Here is a 19,846-nt window from a genome sequence, read left to right as displayed (position 1 = left end):
AATTTCACAATCACCTATTTTTTTTAAATTTTATAAAATACAATTATAAAAAAGAAAATAATATTGAATTACAAAAATCAATATCTGTCAAACACTGTATCTAGAGAGAATGTGCAAATACGGTATGCTATAAATACGATTTGTTGCATATACGATAAGCTGCAAATACGATATGCGTAAATATGGTATGTTGCATATACGATATGTATAAAAATCAATATCTGTCAAATACGGTATCTAAAAAAAATATGTGCAAATACGATATGCTGTAAATACGGTATGCTGTAAACACGGTATGATGCAAATACGGTATGCTGTAAATATGGTATGCTGTAAATACGGTAAACTGTAAACACGATATGTTGCATATACGGTATGTGAAGTGCATATACGGTATGAATGAATCTGATTTCGTCAATTACAATAAATTTCAATATCGTATATGTCGTCTACCGTATTTGCAGCTTACCGTATATGCAGGAAATTTACTGTATTTGTAGCTTACCGTATATATTACCTACCGTATTTGCAGCTTACCGTATATACCACTTTTTGTACTTACAAATATCGAGAATGCAGTACATCATACATTCACTTACCAAACCGAATGTCAGAAAAAAATTTCAAATTTTTATTTTTTCAATATAAGCATAAAATAAATATTAAAATATATGATGAACAAAATATAAAACGCATATGAATATGCAAGTCAATTCATTATTTTGTGCTCAATCTTTAATTTTTCAATCTTGAATTACACAAAATTTAGAAATATAATTTTCACATTCAACTCAATCATATCAAGACTATCAAAGAATACATACAAAGTAGTTTGTATAACATCGTATATTTTTTATTTAAGTATGAAATATATAAGTATATTTTTTCTAAATAACACAATACTGTTATAATTGTAAAAATAATTTATAATCATTTTCTTATATGATTGAAATATTTCTAGATATTACTTCAAAATTTTTTCAAAAAACTAAAATTCATACATTAATAAAAATACAATAAATATAAAATTTTTGCAACGTACGTAACAGTGATTAGTTAGTAACATATGACATATCCAAGGAAAGTTGAAATAAAATGAAAGAGGAGGAAAGTCAGAAAACTGACACGTAAGCCACAACACGGAATCGAAACCCGGACGTGACTGCAAGTAGCAAACCGGAATTGATAAACCGATGATACGTCCGGAATTATGGTAGCTTCCTCTTCTGGTTAGTTTGGTCAAACATTACAACCAGTGTGTGTTTGTATGTGTATGGACCCAATGCACGAAGAGAAAAAAAGAGAAATTTGACTCGCCGAAAGGTCTACGAAACCCTAGTTTTCTACATCCTTAGGTACTCCGCAATTCGTTCTCTATCTGTGTTAATCTATGCATAACCGTGAGGCCTATAATTATTTTTGTTTAATTATACTTGATTATGCAATTTTTTTTTATGTCGGCGTATGTGTGATTATATGTATTGATTTTGTTACGCGCTTAGTTATTTTAATGTTGATGTGAGTGGTCAGGGTTTTCGATGGCTAATATTTTTATTTTATTTTATGAGCAGATCGATTGTTAATTGGAGAGGTGCATGGTCCGTGTTGATTGAAACCTTTTGCCCCCTTTTTTTGTGTAATTGAGGTGTGCTGCAGAGTGACTGAAGGAGGGTAAAAAGATGGATTTAGTGACGAGTTGCAAGGTGAAATTTACCTTTATTTCAGGATTTTTTGAATCGTTTTTTGTGCAAATGATTTCTTCCATGTGCTGATGAAATCTGGTGTTTTAGTTGAATTTTCATTTCACTGCACAGTTGGGCAACTCTGTTGGCAATGTTTGTTAGCTTTTGATAATCTCGTTGAATGTGACGAGCTATGTTCTTTTGAGAACTGTTAAATTTGAATTAAGTGGGAATGAGCTTTGTCTAACGTGTTATGATATGGTTTTTGTTATTGCGCCAAATACACAAGGTTTTAACCCGATATGGTTACTTCATTTGAGAAACTAGCATCACTAATTGTTTTGTGCATGATATTATGATTAGGCCATTCTGCGATGACGTGGTTTACTAATATGGCAAGATTGTTTTGCTTGAAATATCGTCTTCGCTAGTAACCCAAACAGGCAAAGTTTAATCGCTATTTTTTATTGGGAACTACGCTCCACTAGATCTTGATGGATAAAGAAGTTCTTTATAGGTTTGCCTGCAGTATCCCCTTGTCAGCCAGCATTAAATTAGATTCGATCAAGGATCTTTTCTATGATCTGTGCAGCTATTGTAGGCCTACGATAGCACTGGAAAGATAGTTACTCCAATTAACTTGTTGGCTTTCATGATTGAGAAATTAATCTCTAATAAAGAGGTAGTCTCAAAGATTCTCTATTTATCAACTTTCGAGTTGAACTCGTTTGTTTTAGCCACACTTTCTGGCATCTCAATGTGTTAATGTGGAGACAGAAAACTTTTGATCACAGTTCCTTTGATGGCAAACTCCGAGATATGGTAAAATATATGGTAAGTATAATAGTTTTGGACATTTCTAAAAATCCGGCAAAGATGATGTAATTGTAATCTGATAGTAAATAAATTTGGGCCCTTGGATATGGTAAGCTATGTTTCTCGAACACTTCGACTAGGATGTCGTGCATATTGACTCTCCTCGGACATTATTCCGTGGTCACTTATCTTTTTTTATCGAGAATATTATATATTTTTAACTCAAAATTATTATTAAATAATAAATAGTTACTCATATTTAAAAGATTTTAACCAAAAAAAAATAAAAAAATATTAAGTATAAGACTAAAGTAAAATTGCTTAAATAAAGAATTTAATCAACGTGTTGGTTACGTATCGTATCATTACTTTATTGAAAAATCACGTGTAGGATGTGTTGGTGTGTCAGATACACGTGTCCGTGTTGGTGCATTATAGATGGTAAGAAGTAAAGTTCTATTGCTTTTAAATTAGTTATTTCTTTGTACTTTTATTGTTGTATGGCCTTTTTACTTCAAGAATATGTTTATTGAAAAATGAAATTGGTCTCATGCCTAAGCCACAAACTGCGGAGAGTGGAGTTATCTTTTCCTATAGGTGTATGCTTTAATGGAATGCTTGTGTGTTTTGCGAAGTTTGCTTTCCTTTTAGTTGCTTCTCCCTAGGGTGAAGCTGATTCCCAAGCCTTCCCCTCAAAGAACTCTGAGACAGTGCTAAGATATTAGGCATCAGAATCAGTTCGCCTTTTTGTTAACTTTTAGTTTTTACATCTTATATATTCTCCAAAAGAATGAATACTAAGTAAATTGATTGTTTGACTTGGCACGTCCTTTCTTGCCTTCTTTTTTTTTTAATTATTATTTTTTTGTCACATGTGGCTTGTATATAATTGGTCTTATCATCGTTTGTTTTTACTGTACTAATTGTTTTGGGGAGATTGCTGTATATGCCAGATTTTGTATAATATTTACTTTCCTGAGATGGGTTATTGAATTATTTTATCCTCTCTGTCAGGACAAATTAGCATACTTTCGAATAAAGGAGCTCAAGGATGTCCTTACTCAGCTAGGACGTCCAAAGCAAGGAAAGAAGCAGGTTATTTTTAGAATTAATCCTGAAGCTAGTGAAGCTTTAGGCTAAAGAACTTGGCTCCCGTTCTTTTGTACCCTGCTTTCGCTTCATTTATTTCTGTTTAAAATTCAAGCAAAAATGAAAACTTTATATTGGGGGCTGGGGGGACAAATTAGTATACTTTCGAATAAAGGAGCTCAAGGATGTCCTTACTCAGCTAGGATCTTCAAAGCAAGGAAAGAAGCTGGTTATTTTTAGAATTAATCCTGAAGTTAGTGAAGATTTAGGCCAAAGGACTTATTTACCATTATTTTCTACCCTACTTTTGCTTCATTTATATCCGTTTAAAATACAATTAAAAGAAGGGAACTTTTTGTTGGGGGTTTGTGGGGGCCATGGGTGTCGGTAGTGAGAAGCTAAAGCACAATTAAATATTTATTTCAATTCTTATACTTTGGGTTCTGTTTTAAGCTTTGACCTTTCGTCAGAGGTTGCGTGGAGTGCACTTGATGCATCATTATAGATGAACCCCAAAGTGTCTGGTCTTCCCCAACTCATAGCACTTTTTCTAGCAACTTATCGTAAAACTGTTAGCTCTTGAAGATTGATTTTACTGGGAAATTTGGCTTTTAATTGGAGCTACCCAGTTTTTCCTCTAGTTTTAGTATTTTAGCCTACGAATGAATTTATGATTTATCACCTGTCTCACAAGATTTATATGGGGAAGGAGTACATATTTAGTAATTTATTACTAACCTCTTGTTCTACTATCTTTTTAGCTCTTGGACTATTTATGTAAAAGAAAAGGTATTCTTTAAATAATAGTCTTTTTAACATTGTGTAGGACCTTGTTGATCGGATATTAGCCATTCTCTCCGATGATCGAGGTAAATATTTATGTCCATCCTTTATAAATTATAGCCTCTGATGAATGACCATCTCTTTCACAAAAACGTGGATGTTATGTTTTTTGTAAATCTAATATAGGTCTAGAAATATATATGTCAGTGGCGATGATACTAATTTCTACTCTTATCCATATACCTCTGAATTCTGCAAAATGTAATAGAAAATCTGTAGACACGATTGATATTATTCTTCTAGTGCAGTGCTTTGCAGTTTCACCTCAAGGTTATTTGAAACATTGCATGCATGATTCTCATCTTATGTTATATCTTTTATCTTTACATAGGCTGCACAGCCATCCCTTGTAGCTCGTCAAATATTTGCCGATGCCTTAGAAAGCCTGTTTTCTTTGGACAATGTCACTTCATTCGCCCTCTAGTCATTTCTTCCTGTATGATCTTTGCATTTGAGTTTAGAATTTCGTCAACCTCAGCATTGTTTCAGTGCATAGGGAATCATATATCTAATTATTTTATTTTTCCAAGAAGGTCTATAAATATAAAAATAAAGATGATGCAGAATGGGAGAGAGGAGGAGACGAGAGTGAAGAAGAGAGAGAGAGTGGAGAAGAAAATTTGGGAGAGGAAGATTTCAATACACTTCAATAATCAGTAATCAACTAATGGTCTTTTCAATTAAAAAAATCTACTTATTCCAAGAAATCATTTAAAAAATAAATCACAATCTCCTCCCTAAAATAAATGTCTAATGAAGGTAAATATTCAACTAGATCTGCTTTAGAATATCGATCAAAGATTGTTATTAAGTAAAAAAGCAAAACAATTTTTTTTTTTTTTTAAATATTGATTAAAAAATATATATCTTACGTAAGTTCCTATATAAATAGAGAGGATAAGATGATGCGTGATTAGTGTTTTAATTAATGAGAAGGTCTAATGACTCTAATCTATTAGTCATTGCTGAGTTCATCCACGAAATTATGAATTCTTTACTTTTGTCCCTTAAGAAAATATATAAACTAAGGCAAACTGACTAAAAATCTAAAATTTAATGATCATAGGATTAAGATGTATGTCTATTGAATAATCTATTTATATTTTTATTATTAAATGGAAAAGCATAGGAAGATGTCACCAAAATGCATTTCATTGCCAACATGCGGGCAAGTAATGCCAATTTGTAAATTAGTTTCGTCGGAATGTCACAAACTTCTAAAAGGCATAAAAGGAGAGAATATTGACTTAGAATTCTCATCTGATCAGAAGAAATAGATATTTTTAACTGTTAGTGATTTAATAGTTATCTTCTGTCATCAATTACTTAACACTGCACAATAAAGTATGTGGGTGCACGGATGTTGGCGTAAGCTCACACATGTCTACGTAATGTGCATCTACATATGTATGTTATAGAGAAAAAGGAGAGCTCATATGGTAGAACAACAGGAATATATTTGATTTGCTTAGCATTGGCTAAAAATGAAAGGCAAGCTTATGTGTAGGGTCTAGAGCGAGACTCAGCATTTTTGGTTTTTGATTGGGAAGAGAACTACAAATTAAATTTAAGTGTTATATATAGTCCTTGTTTGTTACTTTGTTTCCCATTTTTTCCCACCGTTATCCATCACATCAAGCCACCAAATTTGAATTTTTATCTCTTGTGTGGGTTCGTAACAACTATATTTTTCATTCTTATTCTTGCCAAAATGGGAAACAAATAGGGCCATAATTGAATAGCAACTAGGAAAAAAGACACACTTAACTAAGAACTTAAAAAAACTTAAAATTTTTTCTTCATGATTTACCCATAGCCCAAATCTCTAAATCCAAAGAATTGAAAGAACTGCTGTCATGTTTAGTAGTAAAGAGAAGTTTGAAATATAACTATCTTAGAAGTTTCCTAAATTGACCTTTCATGTTGCCCAGTTGGCCGAAAGGGAGGGAGTAAAATGCATACAGTTTATTTAATTGGTAATTGAAGGGGAAAAATGTAACAAATAATAAGTTAACAATTGAAGAAATATGTTCTACTTAACAAATAGATGATGCAAATTTTAATTTCTCTTGTCATGTGGTACTTTTATTATTTTCAATTTAATTTTTAAAATTTGATCCTTAACAAATAGAACTTTTGTTTTGATGCACTTGGTTGCTTGTCAGAATGTTATTCCCAGTATCTTGATGATACAATTAGGAGTCAGATCAATTTTTATGACAAATTTAAATGTTAAGGTCATCCGTAATTAACATTGCTATACAAATAAGTTAATAGCGAACCATACTTGCAAAGAACAACTAGAGGATACACATTGATTAATGCTGTCAAACAACCTATTTTTGTGCCAACATGTTACATATTACTGTGAAGTTATCTGGGATATGGTGGAAAAGCCACAAAAATTATGTAATAGAATAAATGTCAAAGATGCCTGTGAAAACAATTCAAAGAATGATTCTAGCACGAAAAAGCTGAAAAATAATCACTTGAGAGCCGTCAACTTGAAGTTGGAGCAGACTAGAAGTGATGGTGAAGCAATCTTGAGAGGATAATATCAGGGTATTGTTGGCTCAAGTACCAAGGGCTGAGAGAGAGCCCAAGATTAACTGAAATTTAGAAATGAAAATACGGATCGAGTGATAATTGACAGTGGACAGCAGCAGGCATTTACTCAACGGATGGGGTTCTTTAATTGGATTTTGACAATCAAGGGAAAGATTATGAGATAATTATTAGTATAATGGAAATGTGGTATTCAATGGATTATTTTTTAATGGATTTCTGATGATGGGCGTACGGTTATGATTTATGGTAGGTGAACTATTAGGGATGAAAGGTAAAAAAGGCTACAGAGATAAGACTGGCAAGTTAGGGTTAATAACGATGAACTATTAAATTGAAAATTATGTGAATTAATGCTGTTGTGCTGTGAAAGGAAGTAAAAGAGGCTGTCCGATGTAGCAGCCATACGTATTACAGTGAATGGAAGTAAAAGAGGCTGTCCGACATAGCATCCATACTTATTAGGGTCCAATTGACCCTTCCTTGAATATGCACATGTGATTGTTACTTTACTTGTATATATTAGATTCTCCTTGTCTTCTCTCTAGCTTTGCTAGAGCAGTTATTGAGAATAAAAGGTTCAACTGAAGGATGCATTATTAGTGCATGCTTATTTATCTCTATCTATGAAGCAAAGTTTAGGTATCATATCTATAGTTTTCATTTTTCGAAGTGCATTTCATAACACATTTGAATACCTATTTCACTTCCAAATGGGTGAAACTGAAGGATGACACACTTGCCATTGTGGTTGGTCCTACTTCAAGCCAACACTAAACTCTCGGTTTTGATTTGCTAAGCATTTTGGTTTCCAATATCCTTGTTTTTATGAGAATGGCAATGTCATGAGAGCATAACCTTCTATAAACTCATTTTCTTTGTTGGGTTATGTATATATTTTTAATGCTGCTGATAGTTTGTTAAAGATGTTACAGCGACTTATTGACAGAATAAATTGTCTACTCATGATCAATATTTGGGCACAACTATGTTTTCAAGTACAAAAGCAATTTCATATTGTTTTGTGCAGTTCCAGGAACATGGGACAAGAAAAATGCCGTTGGAAAGGAGGAAGTAGCAAAGTTGGTAGATGACACTTACAGGCGAGTCATTATATTGTTTGATTGCTCAAAAACTTGCACGGAGAGACTTACTAATGCAAAAATCTCGTTTCATTAAATCCTTTTGTTTTTACCTTTTACATTTTGTAGTTAAGTGGCATCACCTAGCTTTGTTTTTATTCTTACTACAGATGATCTGAGCATGTCCACTTGATTTTTCTTTAGAACGTAGCAATGAACATTTAATGTCATGTCTGCATTCAAATGCTACGCCTTTCCATTGTTAGCATCCAATTTTCCACTTCTGGATGTGTCATGCCCCATTATAGTCCATCTTGAAAACTCAAAACTATTTTTCGTTGCTTTTCATTTTATCCTCACCTAAAAGATCGGAACAAAAAAGAAATCAGCTAGGTGGAGGGCTGCTGGAAGTAAAGCTTGATACTGTGGATAAACATAAATGGGATTTTCACAAAAAAAAAAAAGAAAGAAATAAAGAAATAAAGAAAAGAATATTGCTTCAGAGAAAGAGGGGGGGGGGGGTGTTCTTTTATCATTATTAGTTGATATCATTGACATTTATTTTTTGTTTATTTTTTCCAGAAAAATGCAGATATCTGGGGCAACTGATTTAGCATCTAAATCAGATAGCAGTAATGTAAAACTCAATGTAAAACTCAAAGAGGAAACTGAAGAACCTCACCAAATGGATAAAATTCGCTGCCTTTGTGGAAGCACACTACCAACTGGTCCAATGATAAAGGTACAAATGCTGTTAATCCTTTTGTGAACTCTGTATATTTCTCCCTCCTATCTAGGTATGGATATATGGTTCTCTGCCCCAGTATTCTGCTTATGAAAAAATGCCTTGAGTGTTAGGTTTCTCGGTGAGTTTGTCTGTTCATGTGCTCGCTCACTATTGTGGTGTGCATGTGTCTGTTGGTGGAGGCTTGTGGCTGTGTTTGCTGACATATGTGTCACTGGAGGTGTGGGGCAGCTCAAATACATGGAATGGGGTTGGGGAGCGTGTGTGTGAGATGGAAGTGTGGAGGGACTAGTGTGGCAGGTGGCTGCCAGTTTCCATATATAGGACCTTCAGGTGGTGGGGAGAGGTCATTGGGTATTGGATGGGGGAAGAGCCCTGCCACGGCTCACCAAGAGGCTACCTGTGGGGGAACTATATATTTGGTGCATCTAGTGAAATTGCAAAGTTGCTGGACTCCCGTGTGTTCAAAATGGGAAGGTAGGTCCGGGATACCTTGAGGAAGAGGATTTTTGTTCTGCTTCCTGGAGTTGGAATTCTTAGATTTGAGGTAGCCAAATTCAAGGAATATTGATTCCAACTTCTGATCCCCATTCCTCAAACTGGACATGTCCATCTGTCCGTTGTTATTAAGATTAAAAAATCCTAAAGATTGGTGGAAAGGATAGCTATATTCAGTGTTATCGTCGTACCCGTTGAAATAATAAATATTTTGAGTCTCCTTTTAACATCCTGATGTACAAAAATTTTCATCTAAACATGTTTTGGACCTGATGTGACGCTTTATGTTTTGACCATGTATTGGTGCAGTGTGAAGATCCAAGATGCAATGTGTGGCAGCATATAGCTTGTGTGGTGATCCCTGAGAAACCTGTGGAGGGTGTTCTACCAAATACCCCTGAAATTTTTTACTGTGAAATTTGTAGACTTAGTCGGGCAGATCCGTAAGTGAAACTTGATTTATTATTCTCCTTGTGCTTTGGATTATTTGTTAATAAAACTTCCACAATTTTTGTGGGTACTATATATTGGCAGGTTTTGTCTTTTTTAGGGGCTTATTGCTTAACTATATTGCATTCATATTTATCTGTCCACTTGTTATTTTAGATTTTCATGCTGGAGAAACTAATCTCTTTTACAAGTCTATAGTCGTATCTTCTAGTCCTTCCCACCTAATAAATAGATAAAATGAAAAAAATGATCCTAGTTTCTTAACATAAAAAATCTTTGTATTTGGTTTCCCTAGACTCATAAATAACTATGACGTCTACCTTCATGAATACATGCATATGGGTCTCAGCAGCACCAGGCAATGTTGATTCATGCAATGATATGTGGTTCTGCGTGTCCAGAAAAAGCAGATTATAAGCTTTGTGATCTTCTGCTTCATTTTGTCAACTAATTTCAAGGTTTCCAAAAATGATTGGTTTTCCGTAGTTCTCATTTTTTATTTCATGATGTGTTCTTTTAGTTAGCTGTTGAAATTGTTGGCTATTAACTGTATTTTTTCAAGTTTTCACAAATTTGAATCAAGAAAGTACATTGATGTGATGAGCTAATGATAACTCAAATAAAAAATGGTGAAAATGTCAAACTTCGTTGGTGGAGCTATGTCCACCCATTATGAATCTTGCTTAAACTAGCTCAAAAACTAGATAGTTGCTCCGTGATGCTTTATGCAGACATTTAAGTAACATTCTGACATGCTTAAAATTACTTGCTGGAGTCTTTAGAGAGAGAATTGGGATATTTCAATTGTAAATCACGAGTCTTGTTTATTTTAAATATGCAGCTTCTGGGTGACAGTGGCACATCCTTCATATCCTGTGAAGTTGACCATTCCCAGTATTCCTTCAGATGGGTGAGTAAACAATATATTCTGTAGTTATTGGCAATTTATACCTCTAAATCCGAAGAGCGTAGCTGTCATGGTATTCAAGCTATCTGAACCTGAAGTTCTTGTTTGGTCTTTGTATTCAAGCTCTATAAAACTTGTTCACATAAGCTGAACTGTTCAAGTGGTGATCATATAATATAGGATATATATATACGCTACAACAGTCGATCATACACCTGTTGGCTGTGAGTTTTCCTTTTTTTGGGTTTTCTGTGAACTGTATCTGCAATTGTGGAATACAACTTAAGTAGATGTTTGTTCGTGTCATTTCAGATATCATTTCCGTTTTGCTGTTAGAGGTCTGCCTATTCTTTTATCTAAATGGTCTAGTTGCCTAGGCTTACAATGCTGTTATTATTCTTTTGATTTGCAAATACTTGCCTCTAGGGGTATTATTGTTGCATGATTTAGACATCAGTTAAAGATCTAACTGAGAACTAAGATATGTAGGCCTAGAGGAAAAAATCAAAGAGCAACATTTGTAAATAAAATATTAAAACCTACATTTGAAGCATCACGAGAAAACTTTTAGTTTTTTTACAAAAATCCTATCCAAGTAAAACATCCAAGTATGCAAGTCCATAATGAAAACTGATTATCTCCTTTCCTCTCTGCTTCGCATTATTTATTTTGCACTAAGAACACTATCACAAATGCTGCTACTTGCATCCATTTACTTTTCAAAATCCTCTTAACTCTGCCTTTTGCCCAAGTATCCTTCTAACTGAGACAAGAAAGAGGTTCCAAGATGCATATAGAAAAGGAAAAACCATACTTGGAATATTTAGAGGAAATTGATCTAGATCAATTAAAGTTCAAGTCCCAAAAAAGCTGTGAAGAATTTTACAGCAGGAGAACAATGCTAGAGTTGAGGGCATCGGTGATTCAATTAAGGGGAGATACTTGGTAAGAGATTCAAGTTTTTCTTGGGGACGTTTCTTTCTTCCTGATTTTCTTCCATTTTTTTGGGTTTCTCTCAGTTTTTTATTGAACTGATTGACATCACTATGTCTAAATAGACACGTGATAAAAATAAATAAAAAAATAAATAAAAAATTCTACATTTATTTTAGTTTTAGTTCAGGTTTATTATAAAGTAATTGTAATTGAAAACTGCATTCAATTGACTCTAAAAAGGCATCTGTGAGCAACGATTAGATTGCTCTCCAAACCAGTTAAAGGTCAGTTGGTCTTTAAGTTGCTGAGCCTTTTTCAACCTGAAAAAGATGGTTTTTGCAGACATGATTGTATTTTTATCTCTGTCTGAACTGAATGACCCTGCCACCAGGGAGTCCATAGAAGTGTAGATGCCTGAAGAAAAAATGCACCTCAGAACTGGTGGTGTCTCATGTTGTTCGTTCGATAATGACTAGTAAGAGATTACAGGGAATTGTTCTGTCAGATCATGAGGTCCCAAAAATTATTGCGGTGTTCAAAGGAGACTTGACTGAAGATTTTGGCTGCTTCAAAGAATTCTTGACCCTGTGATTCTTGGTCTCAGTATTCTGGCAAAGATTCGTTGAGAAATATCTTCTTGAACTGCATGAAATTGTTAATAAATGGGTGGAATAATAATCATGATTCTGGTTGGAAGGAAATCAAAAGTAAAAGCCTGTTTGCAGGGGTGCAATTTTGTTAATATAGGATAGTACTTCTACATTGTTGTTAAAAATTCAAAGGAGAACTGATGAGGACAGTGACTAGGACAACATGGACAAGAAGGAATTATAGATTGAAATAAAAGCTCGGCATTAGAAGGCCTGGGAGTTTTGATAAATTATGATTGGAGACTAGGAGAGAGTGACAGGCTGGATAGGAAATTGCACTACTAAATGATATGGTTTGTACGTGCTTTGTTTCTTGCAGTTTTTTGGTATTATTTGTCTTATTGGAGAAAAAATAAAATAGTTTCTGTTTGATGACTATATCCATGGCTAAGGATAACAATTACTTAACTTGGAAAATGCAATTATTGATCTTTCCATTATTGCTGGTTTAGTATTTATCATGTTTTATTTCTAGGTAGGTTGTCCTAGATAATTTTTGTTGATGTGTGCACAGTATCACAAGTGCACGAGCACATCTATCTTCTTGCAAGCGTATGCATACATATTCCATCTTCTAATGTACACGTGTAAATGTTTTAGCTCAAATCCTGTTCAGAGCATAGAGAAAACATTTCAACTGACGAGAGCAGACAGGGACATGTTTTCGAAACAAGAATACGATGTTCAGGTATGTGAGAATGCTGCGAAATGATAAATATTTTGGTACATTACTGTTGGATTGTCATGGTTACCTGCGACCTAATGATTTGTGTGCTACCATGACTAGGCTTGGTGCATGCTTCTTAATGACAAGGTGCCATTTAGGATGCAGTGGCCACAGTATACAGACCTGCAGGTCAATGGTATGCTATAATCTGACATTGCTTCAATTAGGAAATGTTGGGCCTTTTGTGAGAAAATTGATTCTTTGCTCCTGTATCCTGTTCCTTCTGTATTCATATCTTATCTTTCTTCCTCCAAACTGATTGGAAAGAGAGTATATGATTCTACTGCAGTATACTGTTGCCTGCAGATTAGATTATGCTTTCTATGGTCAAACTAGGGTTTACACAATCTATGTAGACTCAATCTTGTATGCATAATGATTTTGTTTGGTAATATTGCTTAAAATGCACCTAACTGTACGTTGACCTCTTTTTATTTTTTATTTTATTTATTTATTTATTTTTTCCTTTCCTTGTAAGTAATATTTTTATTGCCTTTTGATAGGTGTACCAGTACGAGCAATAAACAGACCTGGCTCACAGCTTCTGGGAGCAAATGGTCGAGATGACGGTCCTATTGTGAGTTTTCCACCATCTCTTCTAACCCATTTGTTTTCACTGTTGATTTTTGAACATGGAAACACAATCTTCTTGTTTCTTGTGGTTGCTGTTGAAGATGTCTATTTTGTTTTCTAATATAATTCTCATACTTCATCTGACCACATGAGAGTTTGAGTATATCTTGGTTTGCTCATCAGTTATTCTAGTTTTGTTTCTTTACTTTCGTCATCTAATTATTTCTTTGTGGGAAGATATCATTTCGCTTACTTTTTGTAGTTGCATTCTCTCTGAACTTTGTTGGTTTGATCCTTTATGTTTTTCCTTAGTTCACATTTCGTTGTTTTGTCAGATAACACCATGCACCAGAGACGGCATTAATAAGATTTCATTAACAGGATGCGATGCTCGCATATTCTGTTTGGGAGTAAGAATTGTGAAACGGCGTACTCTTCACCAGGTAGATTCATCTTCCTGATCCTTGCAGTTCAAATTTTTTCTTGCCTTCTCCTTTGGATATTGGGTGACTGACCGTGTTATGGTTCAGAACAATGTAAAGGCTGGTAACTGTTCTCTGTTGAATCTTTATTTAATGTGCTTCAAGCATGTTTGACTGGTGAATGTTTCTTGGTATTTTCTAGGTTCTTCATTAGTTGTCGCATCTATTTCTTTCTCATATTAATAAGCGCTTGTGAGTTTACTTATGAGAGTAATTGTTTGACTGGTGTTAACGAGAATTTTTTTAAGAAGGCAGCTTTGTGTACTTCCAGTAAATATTACTAGACTAATAAATCATGCTTTGTTTCCAAAAAAAAATTATGATTGGTTGACATTTTAAGAAAGAAGCGAGTGGGGGAAGCAAGGGAGAATGAGTTACTTGAAAGACTGAGGTGGGTATTTTTATTGAGCTCTTCATGGCAATGGATATTGACTTGAAAGCCATGCTATCGCAACATTCTATGCACCGAGGATAGGCCAAATGATGTTTTACTCCTCTGTACACATGCATACATGTATCACCGTGCACGTGACATTTTTTAGTCCTGGAACAATGAATTTGCTTCTTAATAATGTACTACCATGATAAATCCACTGTAATGACGTCTCCAGGACAACGTGATATGTTAGTCCTGGAAGGATGTCTCATGAGTTTCCTCTAAATAATGTGGTGGTAAGATTATTTGGCCTAGTAATTATGTTCGTGGGAAGGAGCATGGGCCAAAAATAAGGTTGCTGAAAGTGTAATTTCAGTGGGACTATGCTTTGGATGAGGCATTGTCAGCATCAGATGGTGAAAGGGAAGCTGAAAGAGATACATTTTTGAAACTGATGATGACACTTTGACAAGGAGTGAGGAACATCAAGCTATCTGTGGTTTCATTTTATCAAGCCTGCCTTTGGCAGTCATCGGCACTGGGAGAATTTTACGATATTTAATGAACTTAGTGAAGAAGCAGCAAAAATGGGATTATGAGCTGCTTGAAAGGATAAGAATATGACATGATAAGAAAATAACCGTGAGAAGAAAATGGGTTTAGAATCAGACCAAGAACTCGAGAGACTTGATTGTTTGGCAATATATATAGTTGGCCAAAAATGACAAAGCTCTAACTTGAGGTAGATAGCAATCCTAAGAAGAAAAATCTGATCTGATGAAAGATGTAATAGGTCCTAGATGATCAAAGTGCAAAAATATAAAAATAAAAAACAATGATAAAATCTTACAAGAATCCTCCCCTGCCACACCCACCAATCACTGGGTCTTTGACTTTTCAGAAAATTATAGCCCTTTATGTCTGTTTATGCCAGAGCCGTTTCTCCGGTTTCTTCATTTACTTGCATGTTGTGCTTAAAGTATGTTGTATTATGCCAGGTACTGGTTTTAGTAATTTCGTTGTAATTTAAATGTTGTGTAAGGTATGGCATTTGTAAGCTGTTTTGATTTTGTACTTTATAGGGACTAATAAGAATACCTTTGTACCCCTTACCTAGGTTCTCAACATGATCCCCAAAGAGTCTGAAGGTGAGCGTTTTGAGGATGCACTTGCTCGCGTTCGTCGTGTTGTTGGTGGCGGGGCTGCCACAGAAAATGCTGATAGCGACAGTGATATTGAAGTTGTTGCTGATTTCATTCCTGTCAATCTTCGCTGTCCTGTAAGAAGTGTTAAATTTTTATATTCAAATAATCAGGCATTTTATGTCTCTAAACTATAATGTGAGATTAATTGTGGTGTCTGCATTTGATGCATCATACCCTCATTGTAGATGATTGGCTTCTCTAGAGTCATGAATTCATGATTAAAATAGTATCCAATGTGGTTGAATACAATCTCCATTAATGGCTAATAATCATAACTACTAATGCATTATTTTGCTCCAGATTTCCGGATTTTTAATTTGGAAGCAGAATGACATTTCTTTGTGCACTAGAATTTAGAAGCCTCATCAAAGATTAGGTTCTGGATCTGGTTTAGAGTCTATCTCAATAATAGTAGCAGCAACCTTGTTAATTCTCGAAAACTTTATTTTTGTCAAATATTTTGGTTTGCGCAAATGCCATTTCAAAGTCTTGCTTCTTACTAGTCTTAACACCTGAAAAAAGGGTTTGTTATTTCTTAGTTCCTTTAGGACTGCTCTGTTCCTAGGTTTTTCCAATTACTATCTGTTGCAACTGATTTGTATCTATATTCTTATGCTTGCATGATTCAGATGAGTGGTTTAAGAATGAAGATTGCTGGAAGATTTGAACCCTGTGTCCACATGGGCTGTTTTGATCTTGAAGTTTTTGTGGAAATGAACCAAAGGTCTAGGAAGGCAAGTAAATATGATGAAAGATTATATGTTTCAGCTTTCTTTCAAATAGTCTCTTTAAATGCAACTGATATACATGTATCACACAAAATTATCTTATGGTCAAATTAATTCATTTTTCAATTTCTCTACATGAATGCAGTGGCAATGTCCTATTTGTCTCAAGAATTATTCATTGGAGAAAATCATCATAGACCCTTATTTCAATCGAATTACATCCAAGGTATTGCTCATCATGTCTTATGGTGTCAAACTATTTCCCTACCCCACCCCCAGCAATATATGTATGCAAATATTGCTTTTATTGGTTATATTTTACAGATTAAGAATTGTGGGGAAGATGTGAATGAGATTGAGGTTAAGCCTGACGGCTCCTGGCGTGCGAAGACAGAAGGTGACCGTAGGGCTCTCGGGGAACTTGGGCTGTGGCACTTGCCTGATGGTAGTCTCTCTCCGTCTATGGAAGGAGAATCTAAACCCAAACCAGAATTTCCTAAACAGATTAAGCAGGAAGGTGGCTCTGATAGCCATGCTGGGTTGAAACTTGGAATGAAGAAAAACCAAAATGGTTGCTGGGAATTGAATAAAACTGATGATATATTGAAACTATCATCTGCGAATATATTACAGGAACAATTTTTAAACGACCATAATATAATTCCTATGAGCAGCAGCGCCACTGGCAGTGGTAGAGATGGTGAAGATGCTAGTGTCAACCAGGATGGTGCAGAAAACATTGATTTTGCCACAAACCACGGCATTGAGCTGGAGTCAATTTCCCTGAATATGGAACCAAGCTATGGATTTATTGAGCAGAATCCACCTGCACCACCTGAGGAAGTAATTGTCCTCAGCGATTCAGAAGAAGAAAATGAGCCTCTAATTTCTTCTGGAGCGATTTACAAGAGCAACCACATGGACAATGGTGGAACCACTTTTCCTGTTTCCCAGCATGGAATTCCTGGTTCTTATCTGGAAGATCCTGCTGCCTTTGATAATGGTATTGGTCTTTTCAATACTCATGATGATGATTTTGTTGGGATGCATATGTGGTCTTTGCCTTCTGGTAGTCAAGCAGCCCCTGGTTTTCAGTTATTTGGTTCAGATGCAGATGTAACAGATGCCTTGGTTGATGTGCAGCACGGTTCTATCAATTGTCCAACTTCGGTTAATGGCAACACATTGACTGCAGAGAATGCCATGGGATCTGCTGCACTTGTTCCTGAGTCTTCTGTAAAGCATACTAATGTAAATGACGGATTAGTTGATAATCCTTTGGCATTTAGTGGTAATGATCCTTCGCTTCAAATATTTCTTCCGACAAGGCCATCCGATGCATCAGCACAGGCTGACAGGAGAGATCTTCCAGACGTTTCAAATGGTATTCGTAGTGAGGATTGGATTTCTCTCAGGCTTGGGGGTGGCAGTGCAGGGGGGCATGGTGAGCCTGCAGCTTCAAATATTTTAAGCTCCAGGAATCAATTACAATCCAAGGATGGTGCCTTGGATTCATTGGCGGACACTGGTACATGATGCTATAAACTGTTCGTTCATAATATTAGCTTCTTCTTTTTTCTTAATTTCTTTTTGAAACCACTATAAATTTTGCCTACGTGGTACCGATGAGTAATTTTTATATCCACGTGGCTTCATAATTATTATTATTATTATTATTTTTAAATCTATGCAAAATGTGTAAAACCAGCCATATTGCTTTGACCAAGTGAGAAATGAAACCCCACAGCATCTTCCTAGAATTGGTGGTGCAACCCTTGGCTTTTCCTAAAAGATCTTTTACAACAATGTTTAAATTAAAAAATGTTCATAGATGTCATAAGACACTTATTGCAATCACTTTTTCTTTTTAATTTTTGTCGCAGCTTCTTTACTTCTTGGTATGAATGACAAGAAGTCCGGTAAGACAAGTAGGGAAAGATCTGATAGTCCTTTTTCATTTCCTCGCCAACGGCGTTCTGTAAGACCAAGATTATACCTTTCTATTGATTCAGACTCTGAGTAAGGTTGTTCGCGACCATATTGGAGGACATTACTCCATATAAAGAAGTTATAATACTAGATGCATCTCGTTTGAAGAGATTCTCCAGAAGGGTTTGAAAATTTGTTATTGCTACCTAGTTGATCTGTATTTGAACAACGAAGAAGCTGGCTTCAGTATCTGCTATGGCAAAAAGGTAATTATCAGATAGCACTACAGCACTCAGTGTGCTGCCACCTGGAACATTACTTTTGATTGGTGAGCAGTTTTAACTCTGTTTTATTTATCAGAGTTAGTTTTGCACAATTCCTTGTGTTTTTCGACTTCATTATCATGGATCTGCCCTTCCTAATAGGTTAGAGGGACATTCTTTTTCTTCTCTTTTCTTGAAGGACCTGCAGATATCTTTCTGGTTGATTGTACATTTGGAAGTTGTTTTTATTTTGGGAAAAAAAAAAAAAAAACTATGTATTACTTCCTAGATGTAGTTAGCAGGCTTTAGAAGAGGAAAAACATTCTGGTTTTACTCTCTATAATATGAGCGAATTGCCTGTAAATGTGTCAACTTCACATTCAGCGACTTACATAGCAACTTAAGTTATATACTATTTTGGAGTGATTATTTAACCATGCAATATTTGTATTTGATGATCCTATTTACAATTCATTTATGCTGCGGAAATCTGAATTGGGGTTTGGTAGGGAAAGGTTTTGTATTTCTTGGTCGTGATATCTGCATTTAATTGTATTTGATTAGGAATTTTGCCGTGCTAAAGATGTATTGGGTTTGGAATTGAGGTCTATAATGTAATTTTGCTCGTAATGGATATCTACTAGACATCTCTATAATGTTTCAGTCGAACATACGGAACTGGACTGTGGTTTGTTTTATGACGAATCACTAACGAACCATACTCAATTTTGGTTAGCCCCTATCATCTTTGTTTTTGAATGTCATTGTTGGTGTTGATCGAGGTTAGTGGTTACACCTTTTCTCATGGCCTATTCTGTGATTGACTAATGCAGTAAAGCTCGGGGTGGTGGCGGGGGAGAAATTTTTGTTGAAATGAGGTTTAAGAAATGCTTAAATACATGCCTATAGAGAAAATTCCCTTTTTCTTTATAGGTATCCTGTTATGTATTTTAAATGTTGGCTTACTGCTGCAATGTTGACCACTTACCCTGCTTGAATCTCGTCCAAAACGAGCAATACCTTCTGAGACTACTCGACCAATGTAAGTACTTCCAAAACACGAGCAATGCCATCTGAGACTACTCGACCAATGTCTTCAACTTGGAAAAATTCTCCCTTTTTTTTTCAACGAGTTTTAGATTTTTAGATTGCACTCATAGGCAAGGAAAATGCTTCACTAGCCAAAACGTTATGGTTGCAGCGAATTGCTTCATTAATAATTTGAATTTACGATAACCAATTTGGACTACAAGAGCTAAATCTTGAAACTAGGCGTCAATAACCATTTTAATTTTCCAAA

At 35.1% G+C, this 19,846-nt stretch overlaps 1 protein-coding gene across 1 annotated transcript; it reads left to right on the top strand.

Moving 5' to 3' along the window:
- The first annotated feature begins 1,123 nt into the window (after window positions 1-1,123).
- LOC111405880 (E3 SUMO-protein ligase SIZ1) lies at window positions 1,124-19,004 on the top strand. The gene is made up of 17 exons (XM_023034973.1): window positions 1,124-1,355; window positions 1,572-1,703; window positions 3,513-3,593; window positions 4,414-4,456; window positions 8,026-8,098; window positions 8,660-8,819; window positions 9,630-9,763; window positions 10,612-10,680; window positions 12,864-12,951; window positions 13,051-13,126; window positions 13,494-13,567; window positions 13,899-14,006; window positions 15,539-15,700; window positions 16,256-16,360; window positions 16,500-16,580; window positions 16,679-17,882; window positions 18,238-19,004. Exons 2-17 carry the CDS (start codon window positions 1,680-1,682, stop codon window positions 18,375-18,377), a joined length of 2,622 nt encoding a protein of 873 aa, XP_022890741.1. The 5' UTR covers window positions 1,124-1,355; window positions 1,572-1,679; the 3' UTR covers window positions 18,378-19,004.
- The last annotated feature ends 842 nt before the right edge of the window (window positions 19,005-19,846 follow it).

Source organism: Olea europaea, chromosome 12, assembly GCF_002742605.1.
Source record: "Olea europaea var. sylvestris chromosome 12, O_europaea_v1, whole genome shotgun sequence".
Lineage (NCBI taxonomy): Eukaryota > Viridiplantae > Streptophyta > Magnoliopsida > Lamiales > Oleaceae > Olea > Olea europaea.
The sequence above is the reverse complement of the archived record's forward strand: the minus strand, read 5'-3'. Positions and strand labels throughout refer to the sequence as shown.